At 37.4% G+C, this 26,372-nt stretch overlaps 2 protein-coding genes across 3 annotated transcripts; both read left to right on the forward strand.

The window, feature by feature from the left end:
• Nucleotides 1-431: 431 nt before the first annotated feature.
• LOC308685726 (uncharacterized protein) lies at nt 432-2,321 on the forward strand (the record flags this gene model as incomplete). The annotated part of the gene is made up of 5 exons (XM_081357689.1): nt 432-483; nt 613-723; nt 825-950; nt 1,710-1,808; nt 1,968-2,321. 5 exons carry the CDS (start codon nt 432-434, stop codon nt 2,162-2,164), a joined length of 585 nt encoding a protein of 194 aa, XP_081213815.1. The 3' UTR covers nt 2,165-2,321.
• A 1,275-nt stretch (nt 2,322-3,596) lies between these two features.
• mst1rb (macrophage stimulating 1 receptor b) lies at nt 3,597-25,385 on the forward strand. 2 transcript variants are annotated; one of them, XM_081357570.1, is made up of 21 exons: nt 3,597-3,872; nt 5,427-6,718; nt 9,623-9,799; nt 9,882-10,004; nt 10,133-10,303; nt 12,186-12,346; nt 13,075-13,213; nt 13,339-13,475; nt 14,730-14,909; nt 14,998-15,097; nt 16,687-16,905; nt 17,157-17,303; nt 17,426-17,579; nt 17,734-17,826; nt 18,203-18,415; nt 18,999-19,079; nt 19,508-19,689; nt 19,925-20,034; nt 20,704-20,869; nt 20,974-21,110; nt 22,086-25,378. In XM_081357570.1, exons 2-21 carry the CDS (start codon nt 5,516-5,518, stop codon nt 22,315-22,317), a joined length of 4,125 nt encoding a protein of 1,374 aa, XP_081213696.1. In that variant the 5' UTR covers nt 3,597-3,872; nt 5,427-5,515; the 3' UTR covers nt 22,318-25,378. The 2 variants fall into 2 exon arrangements, with proteins under 2 accessions (XP_081213696.1, XP_081213697.1); XM_081357571.1 differs by lacking the exons at nt 3,597-3,872; nt 17,734-17,826 and having other exon boundaries at nt 5,485-6,718; nt 22,086-25,385.
• The last annotated feature ends 987 nt before the right edge of the window (nt 25,386-26,372 follow it).

Consider the following 26,372-nt stretch of genomic DNA (forward strand, 5'->3'; position numbering starts at 1 on the left):
CTGAGATAAAACATTTATAAATACAACATTTATAGACATCTCCATCTGTAAAATTAGAGTCGTGAAATACATTAACGTACAGTATTTGTGTTATTTCTTTTTATGAAAAGAAATTGTACTTTATGTACTTCTGCATTCAGATTTACAAATGATGAACTGTATATTTTGCAAACCAGTTTTCATGTATATTTAGTTAGAATACATTCTTTCTTTTATTATATTTACATTATTTACTGTATAATATCCTATAACTCAGTAGTGTCATGAGGACATGTATTCTGCTTAATATATGAAACCTACATTGTGTATCACGTAATCGTGTTTAGGTTATGCAAAGGAATGTCATGATGTAAATCTAACACAAACCCCACCTCTGTAAATCCAGTATATAATATTCCCGCACTGTCCATCTGACACCCTTCATTTGGATCATGGCACTGCAAATCATCTCCGTGGTTCTTTTCACTGTGTTTTTCTCCAAAGGTACGTCATACAGGATTTATTTCCATGTGTCCATACATTTCTTTTATAGCTTTGCTGATATTTATGTCATTGTTTAAAAAAAAAAAATCACATTTAGAAATGTTTTATTATCTTCTCATTGTCTTCCAGCACTGACACTGATGTGTTTCAACTGTACTGACACTAACATTACAGCTGGAGCATGCACACAAACTGCTAACTGTTCTTCAAGTTCACAGTGCAGTTCCGTGACCACATACAGTAAGAATAACATGATTATGAAACATGCATTTGATATAGGAATATGTTATTGACTGGGTTTGCTAGTGAATCTTCATTATTTTTAATGTTGTTGATTGTAGGTGTTAGCCATTATTCGAATGTGAAGAGTTGTGCAAATGCCTCGTGTGTTTATTGGAGCATAAATGTTGGATCGTTCAGGATGTCCTCCAAATGCTGTTCTTCAGATTCCTGCAACAATGCTACAGGTAGTATAAACATGTAAATGTAAAGGAAACAACACTGTGATGTTTCCAATTATTCTAATTTTCCATACATTACATTTTTTGAAAAGGTTTGCTTTATATCAATTTTACATTTATTCCTAACATTTCTACAACATACCATGGTACTGTGATCTTTTAGTTGGTAGTATGATTTGAATCAATGCGTAACAATGTGTCATTTTCATTGTTTACTCACTCATTTTTTGTTCAAACCTGTATGATTTTCAGTCTTCCATGTAATACAAAATGAGACATCTTAAAGAATATAGGCTACTAGTCATTATTTTCAGTGCATTTGCAATGAATGGAAGTTTCAAACTTCAAAAAGGGCACAAAATCACCATAAAAGTGGCCCATACATATTTTATGTCATTACTGACTGATAAACTTTATTTCTAGTACGTCATTGATTTGAAATCAAGAACCAGGTCATTCTGACCGCTGAACTGGATCAACTGAATCAACTGAATCAGGGAAAAGATCTCACTCAAAAGAATGATTTATTTCTGAATCATGTTCTTTTTTCAGAGAGTTACTGTTTAAATAAGTATGTTCTTCATACAAAGCCATTGTATAGATTCAGAAGATGTAAATATAACGTACAAGCGCTATGGATCACTTTTATGATGCTTGTGATGTTTCGTGTCCTTTTTGAAAGTCTCTGCCAAAATGGCGACAGTTGCTAAGGCTTTTTAATGAATGTCTGAGTTCAACTGTCTCCGCTTTTCTTTACATCTTCAGACTCAGAGAACGAATTGAGCTGCTACGCCTGCAATGGCACAAACGTCACAAACACACTGAAATGTAAAGGTGTCGAGGACCAGTGCTTCACTGCAGAAGGTGATTCATGGACAATTGCTTATTAAAATCTAATCTACTATGCAGAGACAGAGTTGCTGTTTCCTAATGTGAATGAATAACAGTTCTTGTTTACCACCAAGACTCATTTTTTAGTGTAAGCTTTCAACAAATCCCTTTCCTCTTCTCTTTTTTTCTCAGTTGAATCAAATGGCACATTCAAAGGATGCGCAAGCAAATACGTATGTGATAACATCGTACTATTGAACAGTGCACTTTCCCGACAGCTACTCAAGCCTTCATGTTGTGGAAAAAACCTGTGTAATAATGCCCAGAAGATGACACAGGGACCTGTGCTCCTGCTTGTACCAATACTTTCCCGACTTTTTACATCTTAGATCTTTTTAGGAGGTTTTCTTATCCTCTTATGCTCGTCTTTGAAAATGTAAAGCTTGCATTTTAAGCTTTTCATGTAAAATAAACATTAAATAACCGACACTGCAATGTTGATATATAATGAATGTCAAGTCCCTTTATCATATAACATAATATAATAATGAATATCATATAATATAATATAATAGTTTTGGTAGTAAATACAAAAATTTTTCCCTATGAAACAAAATAATAATAATAAAAATGGTACCTTTGGACAATTAAACTTGCGTGAGTCTAAGGATTTTTTTTATGATTTAAGAAAATATGATTTGCTCTGAATATGTTTAAATGTGTTTTTGATGAAATCAGATCAACTAAAGCTAAACTAAAATTAGTACAAACATCAAGGAAATGTTGATTTTTGTTAATAATGGTGGCAAATTGAATAGCGCAAACCTTATACTAAGTCACCTTGCATGATTAATTTAAATACTTTCCTCACATAAATTTTGCGTCTGAAAGGAAAACTACTACAAATGCATAGTATGCAATACGGTCAGCCACAAAAATAACAATGTTCACACCTTTTCAGCACTATTTTTTCACTGCATGTCTTTATTAAATCCTGACAGGAGTTTTATTTTAATGCCAAAAGAGGGTTTGCGCTGGGGCAAAGCCAGGTGAAAAAGCCGTAGGGCCTATTAAATGTATTAAAAAATGTACTTAAATATGTTTTTAGTACAAATACAAATATACTATAATGCATTTTTGCTTCAAAATGCTTTCACATGGGAACTGTTAGTAAATCTGGAATTTTGTCTAATCCTTTAAAAAAAGATTCTCTTGAAAATGATTTACAGTGTGACCTAGTGTAAGATTCACACCAGCAATTTAACTCTGGATTTATAATTTAAGATCAAGTTTGGTACTGTCAAGACACTAGGCTATGTAGATTAGATTTCAATAATGTTTGTAAAACTTAGAGGTTGCTCAGATAAACCTCACTTAACAATAATTCATGGTCTTATTGTTTTTAATAAATTACTGATTACAGTGAACGCGGTGTGTCTGTTTATTTGATAACTTTGTTAACCATTTCAAGGCAAAGTTTGAACCAAAGATAATGGCGTTTATCTAAGTTTGGCTAGGTTTGTAGCTAGCCTACTGCTCAGTTGTGTTCTCACAACCACTAACGTTACTTACTGACACATTACACTAGGCCTATTTGGACGTTGTGTACGAGATTCATTTATTCTATGCATCAAATAAGTAACATTGCCCTACTATGGCAAAGGAATGTCTTATTAATATTAATTAGATCACGTGACTAGAAGGTAACATTAACGTCTGCATGGCATAAATAACATTAATAAGCAATGCCGTGACTTGCCGTCACCATTAGCCTACAGTTCATTCCGTTTTATTCCTGGGCGGGGCCTATCAGCTCCAGTCAGTGGCGCTCGTGCTTCAAACGAAACGAGCAGTCGCCCACAACACCAAGACAGCTCTCTAATCATGTATTTCTAAAGTTTCTTTCCTGGTTTGATGCATAAACGAAAATCAATATATTCTGGTATTGTATTTGGAAAGTTGTTACCTTTCTTTTATTGTTTTCACTCGTGGAAGTGTTAACACGTTTAGAGTTGGAAATGCAGTTATTGATCTGTCTTGAGATCTGTTCTTCGCCCGGTTTGTCATCATCATCATCATCATCATCATCACTAACAGGTTAGTGTGTTCTTATTGCCTTTTTTATCTTAATATATATATATATATATATTTCAATAATTTTTTTATATATATATATCATTAGTTATTTACAAGATTAATTTTTTGTCTTGTAAAAAGTCATTGTAAGTATTCGATCATTAATTGTCTTTTGTTCCTTGTAGCTACTTTGTAGACGGCCGCTATCTTGCGTCATAACATTATAAAATCTATCGGTTGCAATACCTCAAAGCAGATTAAACCCAAATCGTTGTGAGTTCTCGTCTACATTATAAAAAAAAATCGAACACATGTCTCTTGTCATAATGCTAAATCGGTAACGATTGACGATTTCCGAGGCTCAGTCTCAACTTTATCTCTGTTGAAATTTTGTCAGTAATAATTATAAGGATTTATAAATGTTAAGAAGAGTATTAGATTCATAGGTACAGAGCATCACAAATATGTTTTGTTCATTTATTAATAAACTAACCGAATAAGCATTAAAATTGATCAGACGACTTCTTGTTAGACACAAATTGAATAATATTTTCATGAATATCCTTATTAACATCCTTACTATGAATATCCTTGCTACAAATAAATCAAATATTTCAGATGTTGTACAACCTTGGGGACTTTATTTTACTTTATTTAAAAAAAAATGTTGTCAATGCAAATATTACTGAGACAGACTGTTTTACATAGCACATTGTGGGGCAGTCATGCAAGCCTGGATCCAAGTTATTGAATATATGTATATATAATAGTTGTTTGTAGTTTTGCACAAGGATCTCAAAAGTTGATAAGCCTGCCTATTCAGATATCTGTCCTAACTATGCATCGTTATATGGTGATTATTTGCATTTAGTTTTCAAAAGAGACATGTGATCCATTTTTGGGTCACTACCCTCCGGTCCAGATCTGTGTTAAAGAAACACATACTACTTTCCATTGTTTCCCTAAAGATTAATAAATTCTTTACATGTAATGCATTCTGTGCCACGGTGCAAATGCTGTGGCACGATTTTGAAAAGTAATTAGTTCATTTGTTACTTTAAAAGGCGCTTGACTGAAAAGTAGAACAGTCCATTTGCAACTTTAGCTCAAAAAAGCACGTCTAGGTTGTGACAAGAATGTCAATTAGAGAGGCCCTCAGTGTAGAACATGGTGATGAGCTCTGTTAATAAATAACTCAGAGGAAAACCAAGAAATATTACATAGAACATTCTGTTATCTCAGAGTTGTACAAAATATCTATTTTTACCTTTAATGACTTTCTCTCTTGCATAGATGCTGGCACAGAATGACATGAATGCGCAAAACCTCGGTTGGTGTTTATAGACTTACTGATGTCATAATTGTTTGCGGTCATTGAAATCTTTCCCTCCATTACAATAAGACATTGTTTATGTCATCTTATTATAATTTAGATTATGAAACCTTTATTTTAAGATAGTAGGATCACTTATTATCCACGAGGTTAGGGTTAGATGACTAAATGATGACAGAATTATAATTTTTGTCTGAGCTATTGATTAACCATTTTAAATAAAGCGTTTGTTCTGTTCTCAGGGCTTCCTGTTTTCAGGATGTCTTCTCTGACAGATGCCTGCTGGAGGTAACCGAAACACTACAGCCATTTTTTTCACCCTGGAGTGGACATGGTCCATTGGGCCACTCATCTGGTGACATGTGTCTGGATACAGGCTATAATGTCTTCTGCATTAGACACTTGTCCCCCAACTGCCCCCATCGCTGTGGACTTCTCGGTGCCGTACCCCATGACTTACTTTCAGACCCGCAATCCCATCCAGAACATAGTTACCAACTCCCTTTTCCAAGAGGTCTATGTGGCCTCTCAGAACGTCATCGAGGCAGTGAACATCACTCTAGGGAAACTGTGGGAACTCCGTACGGGCCCGGTGGCCAGTCCGGAGTGTGAGATATGCAATTTGTGTGATATCGCAAGAGATCCCTTTCATGAGGACACAGACAATGAGGTGTTGCTTCTAGACACGTTCCTGATGTACTTGTACTCGTGTGGAAGCTCCCAGTATGGAGTTTGCTATTTCCATCAACTCCATGAAAATGGAAAGCCTCCCGGGCCTTCAAAGTGTTTATTCCGGAAGAAGTTCAACTCTCCGCAGTTCTGTCCGGATTGCATCGCTAGTCCTTTGGGAACTAAAGTCTCCATGGTGGAAGAGGGTCAAACGGTTTACTTCTTTGTCGCGGCAACAGTGAACAGCAGCGTGACTCAAAAATACGGTCGCATGTCCATTTCCGTACGCCGACCAGTTGCAACCGAGGATGGTTTTTACACCGACGTCAGAGGGTTGACGGTTTTGCCTGCTCTATGGCAGACATACAGCATTGAGTACATCTACAGCTTCTACACGCAGGACTTTGTCTACTTCTTGTCTGTCCAGCGAGAGAGAACCGACTTGGACACTTCGCCCTTTCAAACAAGACTAGGCCGTCTACCACGGCACGAGTGGGAGATGCGACGGTATCGTGAAATTGTTTTAGAATGTCGCTTTGAACCCAAACGGCGACGGAGAAGCAACGTCAGCGAACCTTTCAAAGACGTGGTCTACAACGTGGTTCAAGCGGCCCACTTTGGGAAGGCTGGACGGGAGCTCGCCGATGAGCTGGGTGCTGAAGAAGAGGATGATATCTTATATGGTGTGTTCGCTGTAACTGATGACTCGGGTGTTCCTGAAGATGACTCGGCACTTTGTGCATTTCCGATGGATACGGTAAACACAGCAATAGATGACGGAGTGGAGGACTGTTGCAAGTCGGGACCAGAGCAGCTTTCCAGAGGCCTTTGCCATTTTCAGCCCTGTGAGAGCTGCCCGCACGAGGTTGGTGCATTTCAGCTTATTTATTTACCACTTTGTTTTTGTTCACAACAATCTACTGTAAATTCTGTACGATTTTGAACCAGTTTTATGGAAAGCATCCACGACATACTGTCGATTACCACAGAAAACAATCCATGACTTCTAAAGGTAAAATGCAATTAATGTTTAATTTTAGCACATGACACTTTACGTGTGCTTTTGAAGAATTGGCTGGTGGACTGCATTTCTTGTCCATCATAACTTTCCATATGTTGGCTTTAATTGTTTCCGTCTTCAGTCTGTTCCCATTACACTCTCTCATTTCGCATGTTATTGTTTTACATTGAGACCTGCGAAGCTTTCTAAGTGGGCAATGGTGTACTTCTACACATGCACACAAAAGGCAAAAACAGTTTTTGTTAATGCAGGAATTAAAAGCAACTATTGTAATCCAATAGAATTCTTGGGGAAAACACAGTGGCAAAGCCATTTGGCACCCGCTGGACTCAGACAGATAGTCAAATATAGTTAAAAGGTTTATGAGGTTGATATTGCATTATAGTTACTGTTTTTTTTTTTTTTGGAGGCTGTGCTTTTTGTGAGTCTGATCGTCTGAGACATTACTCATGACTTGGAAATGATTTAAAACTTGAATCAGACTTGCAAAACAATGACCTGCTTGGCCTGCTGGCAAAATGTCACTTTAAAACCCCCATTTTTTAAGTTTTTGGTGCTTCCATCATTTTGAGTTTCATCATGCCTTTTAAGACAAGATTCTTAAGTAGACTGTGCTTTGCTTTGTGTGTGAGTGTGTGTTTAAATCATATTTTTTTCTTTTTCTGTTATGTATATTTCATATTCAGGCCTGCAATAGCTCTGCTTCTGCTAGACTACCTAACATCTGTTAAATAACTTACTGAAATCTAATGTTCCTGCTCTGTATCACAGCAGGATTCTTAGAAAACAATCTCAGCCACTTACAGGAGATGCTAGCTTAATTTTCTTTCATTATAGAAAGCATTAAAAGTCTGATTTTCAGTTTTGTGGAAGGTTTTGGAACATTAAAAAAATGTGAATGGAAAAAATGCACTTGTAAGGCAAAGTGTTTAGAGGAACATTTTTGGGCATGCGGCATAGAACACTTTTAGGCTCCACTGAGGGTATCAGAGAAACTTGAAATTAGGGAGGACTGGAGGACATTGAGTTCATGATTATGGTATGTGGTCTAAAACTAGCATGAGGTTGTCTACTTGGTATGTTAAACACTCTTTTCTAAGCCATTTTTGCAATTACTTTTAACCAGTGTCAGATGATTTTTAGTGGATATATGAAGTCAGTCAAGGGTTTCCTCTTGGTTTGATATATCTAATGCAGTGACACTGGATTCATTTTTTCATGTCTGAATTCTTTTTGCGGACACTGCATATTTGCAAGAACTTATTTGTATCATACCTAAGTTACTTAAATTTCTCTGTATTTGCCTATAATGGTAATGTACATTTGAAATGAGTTAGAAGCAGCATAAATGTGTGGCAAGTGTTTTAAAATATGTGAAGATCATTCTTTCAGTGTCCAGATGAGAACTGCCTACTTTTACGCAATCCAAATTTCCCTGTAATGTGTGGGAGAATGTCTCAGAAATCTCAGGGTGTGATTGCGAGTTTGGTGCTATAAAAACACACTTTACAGATGGTATGTGTGTATGAGTGTGTGTTAGTGTAGTTAAAAGAAGAGTTTATCCATTGTGGTCAATGTTTATGGGAAATGAGTGGAAAAAGTAGAAAATTACAGTGTAATTATTGAGATTTCAATGAGAGACACAGATTACTCATTTTGTTAAAAAGGATGATTTAGCATTTTGAACAGATAAAAATGTTTTTTAAAAACATCATCTGCATAGAGCTAGTTTAGTTTGTGGTAAATCAGTCTACATAGTAAAATATTTAGTTTCCACACTGGGAATGCATTAGTGAGAATTGTGTTGTCTTTGTGACCCCCCCAAAAACTGCACACTTTAATTAAATAGTAAGTCAGTCACAGCCACTTATTTCATAGTTATGTAGGCAGTTTTTGGTTGATCAGGGGTTGTGTGATTGTGTGGTTAATGTCTACACAATGTATGTGCCAAACAATACAGGAAAGGCTTCAGAGAGCTACATGTACGAGCTCACCATAGTTTACAGCAGAGCAGAATACCATGATAGTATTCACCAGAGCACCACAGTACTGAGGCACAGAGAAATTTGAGTCTGAGTTTGTTTGTGTTATGGTTGGAAATATTGTGGTAAGATTCTATTGGTGGCCTAGTTTACTGGAAAATCAAATTTTTTATTTTAAATATTCCTCGCAAAACATTGTCATACAACTGCCATTTTATCTGTGGAAGCATTTACATTACACTTACATTTTATCATTTAGCAGATGCTTTTATCTAAATGAGGAGAGCAATACGCTGAAGCATTCAAACCAACAATAGGTCTGTCTGTCTGTCTCTCTATCGTTCATTTTTCTATCTATCTGTTAGCCTCTCTATCGTTCATCATTTTGTCTGTCTATCTATCTGTCTGTCTTTTTTTATTTTGTACTTATTTACTATATATTTTTTTTTACTTTTTTTTTAAACTTTATTTTATTTACTTTGTATTGATCTATTTAAAAATATATATTTCTTCATTTTTTCTTCATTTTTTGAACATCCCATATGTTATTTTCATGTTATGTTCATTCTGGTTATTTATTTACAAATATACACATAACTTTTTGTGTGTGGGTAAATGACTGATTTTAGAAAATGAATGAAAGTGTTTGTGAAAATGTGGAACTTTTGGATGTTGTACCACGGAGCATCTATTATAAAGACAGACAAACAGATATCTGTAATACAGCAGTGCAACTCCGTTTGTTTTCTTGCATATGTGTGATCAGAGCATGGAGCACAATATGACCTGCAGAGATCAGCCCACCCTGGTGTCTCAGCCGTACTACAGAGTAGACCTCTTCAACAGACAGATGAGAGGCGTTCTGCTCACTTCTATACTGGTCACCAGCATCGAGAACAAGACAGTGGCTCATATAGGCACATCAGATGGGAGACTCCTGCAGGTGTGGATCAGAAAGAAGACAGTTGCTAGCTATGCCGGTTTGATTTATCATTATATCAACCTCTTTTCTTTTCACTCCACAGCTTGTCTTGAGAAGGTCCAGCCCTGTCATCTTTGCGAATTACTCCCTTGTAGAGAACCAGAAGGTGTCGTCTACCGCAGCGGTTCTCTCCCCAGACCATCTACTGTTTGTTGTTGGAGATAAGGTATGATCCAGATAAAGTTCCAACCATGATTTCACATGCAAGAAATATTCCAAGTGGACATGGCCAAGCTTCCAGAAGGCTTTATTCCTCATTTGGGCTAATAAAAGTTCTATATTCATAACTGGCAGATGATTCAGGTGCCTCAGAGAGGTCCAGGTTGCCGGCACTTCCTCACATGTGCCATGTGCCTGACCGCACCAAAGTTCATGGGGTGTGGATGGTGCTCGGGTCAGTGCACCTGGGCTTCTGAGTGCAGGGGATACTGGGGAAACGAGTCATGTCCGCCCGGCATCACAGAGGTGAGATATGATTTGAGAATTAATTGTATGGTCTACAACAAGACTGTAGATGTAAAGAATGGATACATTTATATATATATATAGATATATGTTTATACATGCACTGCCCGCAAAAAAAAGTTGCTCTTTGGATTTATTATTGGATCATAATTGCTGTAATTATTATGTTTCTAGCATGTTACTTGTTTGGCAACTGTTCTTCTAACCCTAATTGATGGAGTGTGTAGCTTTTCATTTCTTAAACAACCATGTAGGAACTAGGAAGACACATCATGGCCATATTCCATATTTCCATCATTTTTTGGTGAATGCAAGAGTCAAGCACTTTGTAAAAATTCCTCCAGCTCATCCCAAAGACTTTCAATGAATTTAAGGTCTGGACTCAGAGGTGCCGATTCATGTGTGAAAATGATTCTTCATGCTCCCTCCCAACCATTCTTTCACAATTTGAGCCTGATGAATCTTGGCAATGTCATCCTGGAATATGGCCATGATGTCTTCCTACATGATTGTTTAAGAAATGAAAGCTACACACTCCATCAATTAGGATTAGAAGAACTGTTGCCAAACATATAACATGCTAGAAACATAATAATCACGGCAATAGTGATCCAATCATGGACTCTTAAAGGGTCATTTCACCCATTTGAACATTGTTTTTTATTTAAAGTGGGTCATATATGTAGTCGAAATGTAAAATAATTTTTGAATTCGGTGCCTTCGTGAACGAGAAAAGACAAAAAATAACTTCAGAACGCATTTGTATGAAAGACAACAACTCCCACAATGCACCACATTGCACAGCTCCGCAAGCCACTCCCACTAATCCAGAAAGCGCATATTTGCCTATAAGAGAAATCACTCTTCCGTCTACAAGGCTAGCTACTACCAGAGCTTGAAATTCATTTCACATTCACACAAAATGTCTAGTTAGTTGGCGAACTCATATAGTGCATTACTCCTCGTTTGTATTTCTTTCGAAAAGGTGAATTATTGCATGGTACCTGGATGTTCAGTCAGAACATATGCGGTGCGAGACTAGGATAGTTCTCAACACAAACGTCCGTGTCCTCGTCTGATTCAGAGATTTCGTCCAGGAGAAATTGTCATCGTTGAAATTCTTTGCCGCAGACGGACTCTATCTCTGTGTTCGTAGCGGTTCGTAGCTGCATTGTGAGATCACCGGCGCCACCGGTCCGCCCTAACCCGAGCCAGTCCGGGCTCCTCGTCCGCGGCAGGCAGGTCTTCTGCCTCGGCTGCTCTTCGCTATAATGCGGCTTGTAAAGGTAGCCACAAACACCTGATTCAAGCATCAGACTTCCGAAATCCTCTTCTTCTATATCATATTGAGCACTCTCCTCCGCTATTGTCATAACTTTACATCTGTCTCCACAGCGCCTGTTAGCTTAGCTACAAACAAGATGGAGGATATTGCTTTCAGTTTCAGAGAGTAAAGTCCCACCCACTGATCTGTAATAGGTCTGTAGCGTGAGCGCGCCCCACCCTGGGAAAGATGAGAAACTAGTGTCTGTAGTCTTAACAGAAATCCCCCCCTCTAACACTTCCTCCTACAATGACGCAAAATGACGATTTTTGCGTCATTGTAGGAGGAAGTGTAAGAGGTAAATAACAGATTTCTCCCATCTCAGGGGAAAATGAGAGAGTGTTGCACGACCATTCAATAGTATGACTGGGTTTCTAACAATGCAAAGCTTAATGCAAATGGGTGAAGTGTCCCTTTAAGCATTTGCCTATTTAAATCCAAACAGTGACTTTTTGCTTTTTTGGCCGGTTGTGTATACATGTGTTTAAATATGTTTACCCACAGGGTAATAGAAAGCATTTAGCAAATAAAACATGAATGGAAATGTTCTGTGCTCAGTTTTTCCCAAAGACAGCGCCCCCTGATGGTCAGAGTGAGATGACTCTGTGCGGATGGGAGTTCCAGTCTCCCCTGCGACCCGCCATCACGACCAGAACCCATGAGGTGAAGCTGGGTGAGACCGCCTGTGTGGTCCAGCCTCACAAAAGCAACAACACACAGTAAGTATTCCTGATTTCCTCTTCTTACAGATGATGAATAACAATAAAAGTTGATTTTTTTGGTCAAACTTTGGTGGCAGTATTTATTTTTTAAAGAAATGAATGCTTTATTCAGCAAGAATGCATTAAATACGTGCACAGTTTTTTGTGTAAATTTACACTTTGTTGAAAGATATTATTTTAAATAAATGCTGTTCTTTCTAACTTGCTATTCATCAAAGAATCCTGAAAAATATTGTTTTGTTTCCTCAAAAATATCAAGAACAACTGTTTTCAACATTGATAATAATAATAATAAATGTTTCTTGAGCTAAAATCTGCATTTAGAATGATTTCTGAAGAATCTTGTGACACTGAAGACTGTTGTTATGATACTGAAAATGAATCATTTTTCACTGTTTTTCTATATTTTTTTAATTCAATTCAATGTAATTATTTAATTAAATAAATATAGCCTAGGTGAGCATAAGACACTTCTTTCAAAAATTCATTAAACAGTTTTACTAACCCCAAACTTAATATATAAACTATATAAAACCTTTGCCAAATGAACTCAATCTTAACTGCACAATGAATAAATAGTGTTGAAAAAGTCATTAGGCAGTTAGGCTTCATTTTCACATAAATATTTGCAAATAGATTTTGTATGCTCATGGAAAGTAGAAAGATTTTTGATTAAATTTGAAGTTGAGTGTTTAAGTCATGTAACTGGTCATTTTTCTGCCCAGCTTATTGTGTAAGATCCGCTCTGGGACATCAGAGCCACTTTTTAAACCAGTGAACGTCACAGCAAAAGTGCACGAGGGCCGAGTGGAGGGCCGTTACTCTATTGAAGGAAGTGCAGAGATGCCTGGATTCACCTTTGTGGTAATTAGTTCATTCGTTAAACAAGCAAAACATGCATTTTCTTGTCAACTTGATTTTTTTAAGAATAGTCATTAGCAAGTGTGTAGACAACAGATTACCTTTGATCAACATCCTTTTTTCACCAGGTTCCAAACATCACTGAGGTTCAACCTGACTATGGGCCGGTGGACGGAGGAACCCTCATCACCATCACAGGTCCTTATCTGGACTCTGGCAAGAACAGGAAAGTTACGCTTGATGGAGAAACATGTCCAATCCGAAGGTGTGTGTGTATCCATTATATTAGTCTTCAACTGGTGGCCTGAAGAGGCGCTGCCAATTATATCAAATACATTTTTGTGTGAAAATGCCTAAAACACAATTTATTATGTAAGGGATAATGTAGTTGCTATAACAACCGCCTCGCTCTACATTATCCTGCTTATTACATGGCTACCCACCAAATAAATCAATAATTTGACACAATTCAAAAATATTGATTTAAAAAGGAGTTTATTGATCTAAAAACGATTGTATTGCTTCCGCTAAAGAAAATAGTCTGTTCTTTCTCTACGGTTAGAATCCTGTGTCCATAGCAACGCTCTGTTTTTCATGGCAACGGTGTGTTATACTTCGCAGCGGTCTGTTGTCAAGAAATAATTGCATTCTACAATGGAATTCAGCCGAGCCATGTAATATGTAAGGGTTAATGCCCGACAAGGTGTCCATTGTCAGGTATTAATGGACGACGGCGAGGCGTGAACAGTCTGACGCGCAGCGGAGTTCATTAATACCTGACAATGGGCACCTCGAAGGGCATTAACCCGCTTATACCATGGTCACTTGCCAAATAACACGTTTAAAACATTAGTTTATATTTTAATTAGTTTTACAATCGAAATCTAAAGTTTTTACAAACAATAACTTGGTTTCCCTGGTTACGTCTGACGGTTTATTTACTAGGTGTCCTCTATCACTTTTTAATGGACACCCTGCAGCCAATCAGAATCGAGTATTCACCCAGACCATGGTATAAATTAAAATAATGTACACTAACTTTCAAAAATGTTAAGGTTGGTTAGATTTTTTTTTTTTTGATGTCTTTGAAATAAGTCTCATTTGCTCACGAAGGCTGCATTTATTTAATCAAAAATACAGTAAAAAGAGTATTATTATCAAATATTATTCAAATTTAAAACAACAGTTTTATTATAAATCTTGAAAACAGTTGTGCTGCTTAATATTTTTGTGAAAATATTTGTTTCTGGATTCTTCGATGAGTAGAAAGTTCAAAAGAACAGCATTTATTATACTTTTACGTCACTTTTGATCAATTTAATGTGTCCTTGCTGAATAGAAATTAATGACCCCTAACCTTTGATTGGTATTACTTGTATATGATATATTACAGTAATGATTAATTTAATTGTTTTGCAAAATGTGTGAAATATATCCTAAAGTATGTAAATGCATGTTATTGTTGGCCAGGTCTAAAATGCACAGTTTCATACAATACATAATGGTGTTCATGCTTCAGTGTATCTGTGGCCAGAGGAAACCTGTCCTCCATCGTATGTGTCTCTCAGCCTGTGACGGAGGTGAAGGACGTGGTGCTCCGTGTCTACATCGATAAGTCCCGTGTTGTGACAACTAACGTCTTCCGCTACAAAAAGACCCCTGAGATTCTTGCGGTGCTGCCCGATTGCAGCTTTGACAGGTACTGTAGATGCAGGAAGTTGTTTATTGTTTATTATTTAAAAATAAAATATATGGATTGTCTAACATTTTATCTTGCTGAATTGCAGTGGGTCAAGAATCGTCATTGAAGGCCGAAATCTGGACTCTGTCTACAAAACTGTTGTCTACTTTAAACCCAAAGAAAGCCACCTCAAGCCGGTTTCCACTGTATGAACTGTAAACTTTTGCTCTTGAGATATTTGATAACTACTGATCTTTTGCCTTGTTTATTTAAAGGGGTCATGTATCATGAGGAATATTGCTTAATAATTTAAAATAAACATTTATTGTATTATTCTGTAACTTTCAGAACTCAAAAAGATTCATTGATATTATACTGTAGGATGGAAAAACGGTCAATTCTAAAATCCTTAAGAACATTAAATATCTAGTTCAGTCATGAAATTCTAGACTAGAGGACGCAGGACGCGTGTCCTTTGCATGCAGTCTACAAGCAATCACATTATTACCGCATGGCACAAACTGATTTTCCTCTGCTGTTCCTGCAGCCAATAAGATCGCTTGCTATTTAAATAGTCTGGTTCATTGTTTACTGTATCACAGTTCCTCTGAAATCCTCCACCTCTCCCAGCTCCACCTGCCTAATTCTGCTATGGGATTTACTGTATGTTTATTTCCGCATTTTATTTAAGCATATCTTACTTGCTCACAGCAGCGTGTCTGTGTATCTATTAGCAGTAGCAAGTCTGTTCTTGCTCCACCGCAGCACCAATAATCAACAGCAGCATCGTACCAAATCTAGTCCACCAAGACTAAATACAACATTTCTATATTCAATAACATGCTAAAACTATTCAGAGAGTTGTCATGAACAAACTGAAATTTAGCCCACACAGTCATGGTGAGGGAATAAGAAGGTAGCAGGATAGATAATCTTATTCCTACACACTAGTAAAACTAGTGAAACATGTGTGGTCCCTAGCTGTGTAGCACCTAAAGCTCTGCAGATCTTATATAATCTAAATGTTAGAAAAGAGCTGGAGTTTATTTTTACGTTTCAGTCGGATCTGTTTCAGTGACATGTTTTCAAACCACTGTATCTCATTTCAAATCATATAATCGTCTTAAAGGCACAGCAGCCAATTTAATTAACACAAAATGGATAACTTTAAAATCTAAATGATGATGATTTTTGGCACAAAGAAAAACTTTAAATGTGGCTTTCGGGGTAATAATAAATTAATAAATTATTATAATAAATGTTTAAAAATGTATGAAATTACCTCTTTAAAGCTACAAGTATAAGTGTCCAGCTCTCTTTATTTATTTTCTGTTTAAAGATTATATATATATATAGTTGGGTGAATCTACCTACTCTCTTTAGGGTGTTCACACTTGTAGTTCGGTTCTCTTGGTTCCTTTGGTCCAGACCAAAAAAGAAAATGACACATTTCAACACCAAACCTAAAGATGGCAACAACAAAAATTGCACAAGAGTTCATTTTAATCGAACCAAACCTGCCAAGTGTGAACACACCTTTAGTGACCACAACAACAATGCATAGTTTTTGGTGTCTTCGGAGCATGTAAGACTTTCATACTGTTGTCTCGGTTCTTCCACCGAGAGCTGTGATTATAAATGAAAGATTAAAGTGTTTTAAATCTTTACGTTTGCAGTGCAGCCTTAGTGTTTTCAGATTGCAGCATCATAGCGAACAGATATATGTTTGTGGGCACATGGCACAACCTGACATTCGCCTTGTTTTACATTTGTTCCGTACTGTTGTTTTCTGAAGGAGTGCAGGGGTAAAGCAAAACCCACCCGAATGGAGTGCGTCACCCCCGTCTTCCATCGAGATGAGACCGAAGAGGGCGAGCTCTCGTTTGACATGGACGGAGTGCTTGGCCTGTGGAAACAAGACTTCTCCTACCACCCCTATGGCAGACCCATCCCGTTTGAGACTGAAGGTCACATACTGAGACTCTACCCTGGGTTTGATGAAGTGTCCTTGCATGTATGTATTAAATCACATTATTCCATTGCTGCTCTGACTTTTTTCACTCTCAATCATTTTTCAATGAATGCCTTGATAATGTTTTATGGGGTCCAAAAGTCTGAGACCACTTTTAAAAACCTGGAAATAAAAGATTTTAGAATTCATATTCTAAAATGGTGGTGCTAAATCATATTTAAAGATTTCACTAGTAATATCTTTCACTATAAAGACACTGTATGTGACTATACAACTTTTTTCTTATGACGCAGCATCAGAAGTTGAACCTTGTGAGTTCTTGCATGTCAATCACGATGACGGTTGGAGACGCTGACTGTGGTGCTAAAGTTCTAGATAATGAGATCACATGCCGGATCCCTAATAATATCACTATTCCCAGTGAGGGTTTACCTGTGAAGGTGAGTGCTTTAAAGTATGTGTAGATCTATAAATGCAGTAATTTTACCTTGTCTTTAGCCAAAATACCTTGATTGCCATTAGTTGCATAATACAACCTTACTCTGACACTTTCTCATGCCAGGTAACAGTTAATGGGTACACACATAATGTTGGCACTGTAATCTTGGTCAGTAACCACTATATGGTGGGTATTGTGCTTGGCATACTGGCAGCTCTGGTCACGGGTGCGGTTATGGCCTTCATTGTGCTGAAACATCTGAGGAAGCAGAAAAAAGGTGAGCACATTTCACATTTTCCATTCATTTAAGCAATGCCAACTCTTATTTTGCGGTCAAATCTTTTTCAGTCATTTTTCAGTTACACATCTTAGCAAGCACAGTTAAGACTATCGATTTTATCAATACTTTTTTTTTTTTTTTAAATCCACAGCTTCGCTGGCAGAAAGTCGTCTGTCTTATTTTTCCCACAGTCGTTCGCGTAATAATAGTGTGGATTTATGTCCCTTAGGAGACTACAGACGTGGTGAGACGACACCTTCACATCAGCAACCAATTAAAAAAAGATCAAATGATCGATCACTGAATTATCAGTGTTCTCATATTTTTATTGAAATATTTTTCAATATAAGTTTTAGATATATAATTGAATGGTTTCTACTAGAGATGGGGGAACAGTTCTGGTTCGGTTCTGATTCTAATTCCATGTGCAAGAACAATAAATGGAACCAAACATTATATATCATAATATATGATTTAATATAACACATAACTAAAATAAAGTATGTGTCCTACTAAGAGCACAAACCTCATTTCTGTTCACATGAAATATTAGGTCTACACATTTACTTGAAGGCTAAAAATATTTCAGAAGCACTTCCATTTTTCTTTGCTCCTTGTAGAACTGCCCGTCACAACCATCATTGCACCCGCTGGGGTCGTGGCGTTCCCCGGCCTGGCCTACACAGGCACCCTGGACACAACCCTGACCCCTCTCATGCCCCCAGAGAAGATCTCCATCACCAGTTTCCGCCCTGAGCTTCTGGAGGAGGTGAAGGACGTGCTGATCCCAGCTTCCATGCTCAAGGTTCACCACCACCAGATCATCGGAAAGGGTATGCTTATAAATCAAATATGCTGAATGCTGCAAATAAGTTCAATATATTTGCGTTAGAAAGTTTGGGGTGGATAATATTTTTGAAATGTTTTGAAAGTCTTATATGCTCTTCAAGGCTGTATTTATTTGATCAAAAATACAGTTAAAAACAGAAATATTGTGAAATATTTTTATAATCTTTCTATTTTAATGCATGTTAGAATGTAATTTATTCATGTGATGCAAAGATGAATTTTCAGCATCATTTCTCCAGTGTTCAGTGTTCCATGATCCTTCAGAAAGCATTCTAATATGCTGATTATGCTGATTTTATTTTTGTGGAAACCGTTATACATTATTTTTCAAGATGCTTTGATGAATAGAAAGTTCAAAAGAACAGCATTTATTTGAAATAGAAATCTTTTGAAACGTTGTGAATGTCTTCACTATCACTTTTTTTTAACGTAAAAATATAACTGACCCTAAACTCCAGGGTTTAGAACATGATATTGCTTCATTTCTCAAAAAATGCAATTACTGAAAAAAAAGAATAAGGTCATATTTTGAACTTGAAGATTAATAAACATGCTTTTTTTTCATAGGACACTTTGGTACAGTTTACCATGGTTACCTCACTGACCACAACAACAGAGAAATCCATTGTGCTGTGAAATCTCTCAACAGTAAGAAACTCCCCTATGGCTCATAAAGATACTCCTGAAAATCTGAACTGCACTCTTGGGATGACCTACCTGATGAAAAACATTTATTTCTCACAATAAGCTGCCTTTAAAATTGGCTAGCTGTTTGCTGTGTTCCTGTTGCTTAAACCAAGGTCATGGGTTTGAATCCCTGGGAATGCAATAACTTAGTAAACGTCTACCGTACCTTGAACACAATGCAATTTCCTTTGGATAAAAGTGTCTGCCAAATGCATAAATAGTACTTTATGAAAAAATTGTTTTCATTCCAAAATATTCAAAACATTTTTTCAAACAACGTCCTGGGTCTAAGATCATTTTTAGAAGACTGATCTCTAAATGTAAATTGACTTAATACATCATATAAATGCTTGCATCACAACAAATTTTTTTTTCTTTCTCTCTGGTAGGAATAACAGATGTGGAAGAAGTGGAGCAGTTTCTGAAAGAGGGCATTCTAATGAAGGGATTTCATCACAGTAATGTTCTCTCTCTTCTTGGTATCCTGCTTCCTGAAGAGGGACTTCCCTTGGTGGTCTTACCTTACATGAAACACGGAGACTTGCGTCACTTCATTCGCTGTGAGAAGAGGGTCAGTTGCTAGAACGTGAACTCAGACACATCAAATATGTTATGTATTTTGCCTTTCACCGTTGCCTTGCACAACAGGTTTGTATTTGGGGATGGATTTCACAACATGACCTCCTGCACTGCTCATAACCTTTATAGAAGTTCCAGGAAGTGATGTTGCCAAAAATTATACAAACTCACTGTGTCTGTTTTACTTATTTGTTTGGGTCTTATATAGTCTTGTTGTCTTATCCTAGAGTCCCACAGTTAAGGATTTGATTGGCTTCGGGCTCCAGGTTGCTAAAGGAATGGAGTATCTGGCACAAAAGAAATTCGTACACCGCGATCTAGCGGCACGCAATTGCATGTGAGTTTTGCACGCACAAAGATTATGAATTAAGGCCCTGATAAGCGAAATCAACGAAATCAAGCGAAATCAACGAACAAACTGATGTGATGTCATTTCGAACAAAGTCAGGCCCAAACAAAGTTTGTTTGGAGCTTTCGGGAGTTTGAAACAGCTTGCCAAACAAATGTTCAATAAAAGTTCACTTCGACTTGCAAATACCTTCAAACTACTATTGGTCCATTCTGATTAAAGGGTCAGTTCACCCAAAAATTGTAATTATCCCATACTTTACTCACCCTCAAGCCATCCTACTGTAGGTGTACATGACTTTCTTCTTTCAGCCAAACACAATTGGAGTTATATAAAAAAAATCCTGGCTCTTCCAAGCTTTATAATGGGAGTGAATGGTACCAATTTTTTGAAGCCCAAAAAAGTCCATCCATCCATCATAAAAGTAATCCATACGGCTCCAGGGGGTTAATAAAGGCCTTCTGAAGTGAAGTTTTTTGTAAGAAAAATATCCATAATTATAACTTTATAAACTGTAAGCACTAGCTTTGCATTATTTGCATTCTTATCTTTGCTTTATTTTATTTCGCCTATACCAACTATTATGTATGTAAATGCACAGTGAAGTTCAGAGTGCAGCTGTGAATTTGGTACTGACTCATCCAATGTTCTCTCAAGGCTTGATGAATCCTACACCGTAAAGGTTGCAGACTTCGGAATGGCTCGAGATGTGCTTGAGAAGGAGTACTACAGTGTCCAGGATCACAGGAAAGCCAAATTACCAGTTAAATGGATGGCCATTGAGAGCCTGCAGACGCAGAAGTTCACAACCAAGTCAGATGTGGTGAGATATGAAAATGAAATATGCTTATGTTTAACTACTGGATTACAGTAAGTATTAATTATACACTGTTTCTTCTCAACTTTTTATTCTGTCTTTGACTGCAGTGGTCTTTTGGGGTTCTGATGTGGGAGATGCTCACACGAGGAGCCAGCCCGTACCCTGAAGTTGACCCATATGATGTCACACATTACCTCTTAAAGGGACGACGGCTACCTCAGCCACAGTATTGTCCAGGTCCCTTGTAAGTTTCTCTATTTTTCTACAGGATGCACTTCTACTCCAACTTACTTTTCTTAGTCGAGCGATAATGTTGGTGTATAGTAGAAAGTTTGGCTTACACAGGCTGGTTTTATTCTGCAGTTGTTTTCCATTCTTCCATTTGTTTTTAGACATTGCTCCACAAGAGTGGCATGGCCTTTTGGAATTTCAATGGTTTTAAGTAGCTGTCAGTCTGTTTAGTGTTTTTCCACCATTTGAGGTTCAGAGGGTTTAGAGCTTACTCAGTATTCAGAGCGGTGGAAAAGGTCAATCGAAAGGTTATTGTGAATGTCCCTTCAATTATCCATCACCTCAAGCACTACACTCATAGAGTTAATCATCATTCACTTTCAGACAGAGGGAAATATTTAAAAATCCCAAGTGACACTGCAAAACATTGTAAACCTTGAGAAATTTCCAGCAATCACTAACCCAACTTTTAGCTTTTAGCCAGAGTTGAACTGTGAAAAATATGTCTGGGAATATTCTAAAAGAGTTCCATGATAGCAAAATACGTTTTTTTCCCCGTTTCTTTCTCTCTTAAGTTTTAGATATTTAAAACAAAACAAAAGTATTAACTTTGTTTTTCTTGGATATAGTTACAGAAGCCCCATATACACGCACAACAGTTAGTTCTGTTTCTCTAATCTGTTTGACTGAGAGCCTTTTCCAGTCATAAATTATATTGAACAACAGAACTACATTGTAAAGGGCAGAGTTGGAAACTCTGAGTCACTAACCATTCCTTAAATTATGACAGAGTGTTGTAACAGGATGTGGAAACATGACGGGTGGTGAAGTTCAGCCATGGAAACTGTGATTGTGTTTGACTCAAGATCATATGGGGTTACTATGATGTCAGATGCCTAATTTGCAAATATAGTATGACAAAGCCGATCACTTTTCAGTTGAGGTGAGCCAGTTGAGAGATGACTGACCCTCACCTCTCTATCTGCAGGTTTGCCATTATGCTACAGTGTTGGGACCCTGACCCTGAGAAGAGACCAACCTTCTCCACACTGGTGTCCGCTGTAATGAGTATCCTTTCCAGCCTGGAGGGGGAACACTACATCAGCCTGAAGGTCACATATGTAAATCTGGACCAGCCCCGGCCCTACCCCGCTCTAACAGACTCTGCCGATGAATATGATTCGTCAGATGCAGATGATGCAGGCTCAGTCTCTAGCTGATTGGCTAACTGGTTTGATACTCACTAAAAAGGGAATCTTTTTCACGCCCTTGCTGACAAGGCAGTAGGTGTGTTCGACTTGAAGTGGTGCTGCGCAGACTGATCGGTGTATGACATCAAAGTACCGCAAGAGCGATTCGAAAGCATACGAACACACTACACACCTAACGACTGTGCTTTAAAGAGGACTTATTATGCTTTTTTCTTTAGTGTGTAATGTTGCTGTTTGAGCATGAAAAAGGTCTGCAAAGTTACAAAGCACAAAGTCCACTATAAAGGGAGTTCTTCTCTATATCAGTAAGCACTGTTTTTGAACTCCCTGAAACACCTCGATTGTAGTCTTGAGTTTTCTTCTGGTAACGTACATGTCACAATATCCCTAATTTATAATCATAATTCCCGGCCAAAGGCATACACCAAAAAAATGTGCAGTTGCATTAGTAGTGTGTTGAAACTTGCGGTTATGGTAAGAGTTGTGACATTTACGAAACACGCCCGAAGCAGTTGACCAATCACACTGGCCCAGCCGACCAATCAGCACATTGTTCTTTTAGTAAGGAGGGGCTTCATAGAGACAGGAACTAAACAGAGCGTTACTGACAGACTGGGAAGAGAGGTGCTGCAACAATGTCAAAAATAAAGTTATTTTTAAACATTTAAGTATGTAAACCTATTCTAATAGACCCCAAACACAAAATCAGGACTTTGTAAAAGCGAATAATGTGGCCTCTTTAAATAGCATGCTAGAATACTACTTAAACAGTACTATTTTATCAGTATCCATACTGGTGCACGGTATATGGATTTAATAGGGGCTTTTGCACTCAGTTATAGGAACTAGCCACCATGGTGGTCCCCCGAGAACTGCAGAGAAACTCTGTCACTTGTGTCCTGCCGTTCTGGTTGTTCTGTGGGATTTTTATTTTGACAACGCTGAGAACGTCTTCCTTAGTTTATATTAGATAAGTAAACAGTAGAAAGAAAGTAAACAGTATACGAAAAAGTATTATAGCATTTGGCTTGTGGTTGATGCCCAATGTCGCTGTCTGAGCAGAAATACATATCATGTTTCGCTTGTTCCCTTCAAAGTCGCGTTGGATTTCCTCCTTAGCTTAAAGGTGGAGAAGTGCCTGGATTTCGGCGGTATTTCCGTATTATTAGAGTAAATATATAGGCTATAAACTGTGTGTGTTTACATAGCTTTTTAAAAATGGCGGGTACCGGTGTTTCACATGTGTTCGACCAGTCGACGTACACTTGCGTCACTGGTAGTTCCTTTTGTGCTAGGTTATGCTACCTTCATGTGCTATCAGAATTATCATAAATATGGGTTTCCTAGTTAAAAATTGGACATGAATGTCCTTTCAAGTCATATTTACCTCTGGGAATCTTGGGGATAATTTTGATACCCAAGTTCCCTAGTTGGGCGGGCAATAAACTTTAAACATTGCAGAGGGAAGACGATTGCTGCTGTGACTGCTATTCTTTATTAGTTTTTCACAACAGTTACATCGCCTTGTCTTGTCATTTAAAGTAATGCATATTTACATATATGAATAATCATTTGAAGCGCATTGTACAGCGAAAATACCCTGTGTTTGAGCGAAATTCCAGAAAATTCCATCTGGATAGCGCGGTGAATGTTTGTATGGTTGTGAATATTGGACGCTAAATTATAATTTTGACTTTTACGAGATTTTCCCAATAAAATATAGAATAAAGAATAAACCGTCCTCAAGGATTCCTGTTCTTTTTCGCAAACAAAGCACTTGAATGCGACGAGCTCGTAATTACGACTTCAGAAGTGGGAAGTAGTACATTTATGATAACACGTGAAGGCAGCATTCAACCCTAGTCTGAAGTAGGAGCTAATTTAGTCCACCCAAAAGTCATTCCTATAACTAAAATCGTTCCCTGTGCGAACACGCCAAAAGCGGGTACTTCCACCAATAGTTATAGGAACTATGAAAACGTTCCTCTGGTGCGAAAGCCCCTATTAGGCTTTTATAATTAAACATTTTATAATGTAGCCTGTGCATGGAAGAGTTGGATGACCTAATACAAAGTTCTGTAATGAACCTCTAGATGGTGCAGACTTTCAATCATATCATTCTCTATAGGGCACAGCTGATTGGTTCCTGCTGTATCTGTAGCCAATGAGCTTGCGTGATCAACCTTCAAATACTTGGTTTGCATTTGCCTTAGCAGTGCAGCACACTTTCAGAAACCCTCCATCTTCCCCAGCTCCACCTGTCTAGATCTGCTACGGGTAATTCATGTACGCTATATTGTACAGCAGCAGCATGTCTTGTATACTCACAGTAGCGTGTCATGTATGTATTGGCAGTGGCAAGTCCTGTACTTGCTCTGCAGCAGCAGTCTAGACCAAATATATCAACATCCTCATACCCATTACCATGCCAAACGCTCTGAGAGTTGTCATGACAGAACTACATTTATAAAAATGTGCAGTATACCAGTGCAATCAAACTAAGTTACATTTATGTGTAGTTCATATCATATGACGTTATATTTTGCATATAACGCTCGCCATAGAGTCAAAATACTGTATGAAACCTGTATGTTAGTATACTTCTGGCCTTGTACTGTATGTGCAGGATTGTTAATGAAGCATTTGAAGTGATTAACTTTGAAATCAAGTCAGCAGTGACAGGAACAGCACTTAACACATTTGTTTCACACTCAAGCACTGTCCTCATTAGAATTAATTTCAGTTGTAGAGGATGTATATTTTATTTATGAAACAACTACATTTTTATGTGAATAATTTTCAGTATTTTCCTATGTGTATATATAGGCCTATATCTGCACCACTTAATTTTAAAGATAGGTTGTAATCAGTGAGCCTTAACTTGGTGTTTGGTTTGTGATTATATCAGATGCTTGTACAGAGAAGGGATTGAGTGCACAATGTTTGGGATGAGTCAGCACTGAAAGGTGTTGAACTGAATATATCACCGTCCTGCAGTTATAGAGCCTGTAGAAACGAGTGAGAATTTGACATCTACGATGCACATCTCTAAATAAAATCCAATTTTGCCAAAAGGGTTGTGTATACTTGAATTATCTTTTCTTTTTCTTTTTTTTTAAAGAACTTATTAAATAATTATTGGCATCATTAGCATCTGGAAATGACAAATAAAAACCAAAATGCTCTTATACATTGTATTAAAAAAAGGTTTTGTATTGATATAATGAGAAGAGATCCATACATTGTACAGTTTTTGTTTGGCCAGGATTTTTTTTTGGAGTAAACTATGACCCCAAATATAACCGGCACTATATGTGTCTTTGCATTTTAAAGTGGGGTAGAAAAAAGTATTTTAAAATCATAAAAGGGAACACACTGTGCCTTTGAGCTTGTGCTAGAAGAGAACACTAGGGGTCAGTAAAAACCTTTTCATGATGGAGCAAATATTAAATGGGATGCACTTTTCTCAGTTTGCAGCAAAATGAACAAAACAAAAAACAAATTATGATTCCCTCATACACAGTTTAAAGTCCAATAATCATTTTCAAAGCAATGTGATTATTTTTTTTATTTTTTTGAGAGAAGAGTGTGTGTCTTTCAATATCACTGTATGGTGGTTTTACTATTATGATTCCTTCTCACTGTGTGTTATATTCTGTTATGCATATCCGTTATTCACTTTTAATGCACAGACTATAAAACCTGCAACACTGAATTGACTGTACAATTGCAAAACTTGTTGGCCGACAGTGTCAGACAGAAGCGTGAAGAGAATAAAAAGAGAGATCCAAGTCGACAAAAGCCACAAAGAAGAACTCAAGGTTCAGAGGTAGTAAGTTTCATTCCAACAACAGAAGCCAATACAAATAAAACAGAGAGGGAAACAAACATCATAACGTTGTTTTTCCCTCCCATGTCCCTCGCTCACTTCCTCTGTTACAAGATAAAAGAACCAAAGTAAATTCCCAGAAGATGCAGCCTTTGATTGTGTGCTCATATCTGCACCAGTGTCAAAAGTGTGTGTGTGTGTGTGAGGGAGAGAGAGAGAAAGAAAATTTCCTACT

This window comes from Scardinius erythrophthalmus, assembly GCF_964197995.2.
Source record: "Scardinius erythrophthalmus genome assembly, chromosome: 25".
In the NCBI taxonomy this organism is placed as follows: domain Eukaryota; kingdom Metazoa; phylum Chordata; class Actinopteri; order Cypriniformes; family Leuciscidae; genus Scardinius; species Scardinius erythrophthalmus.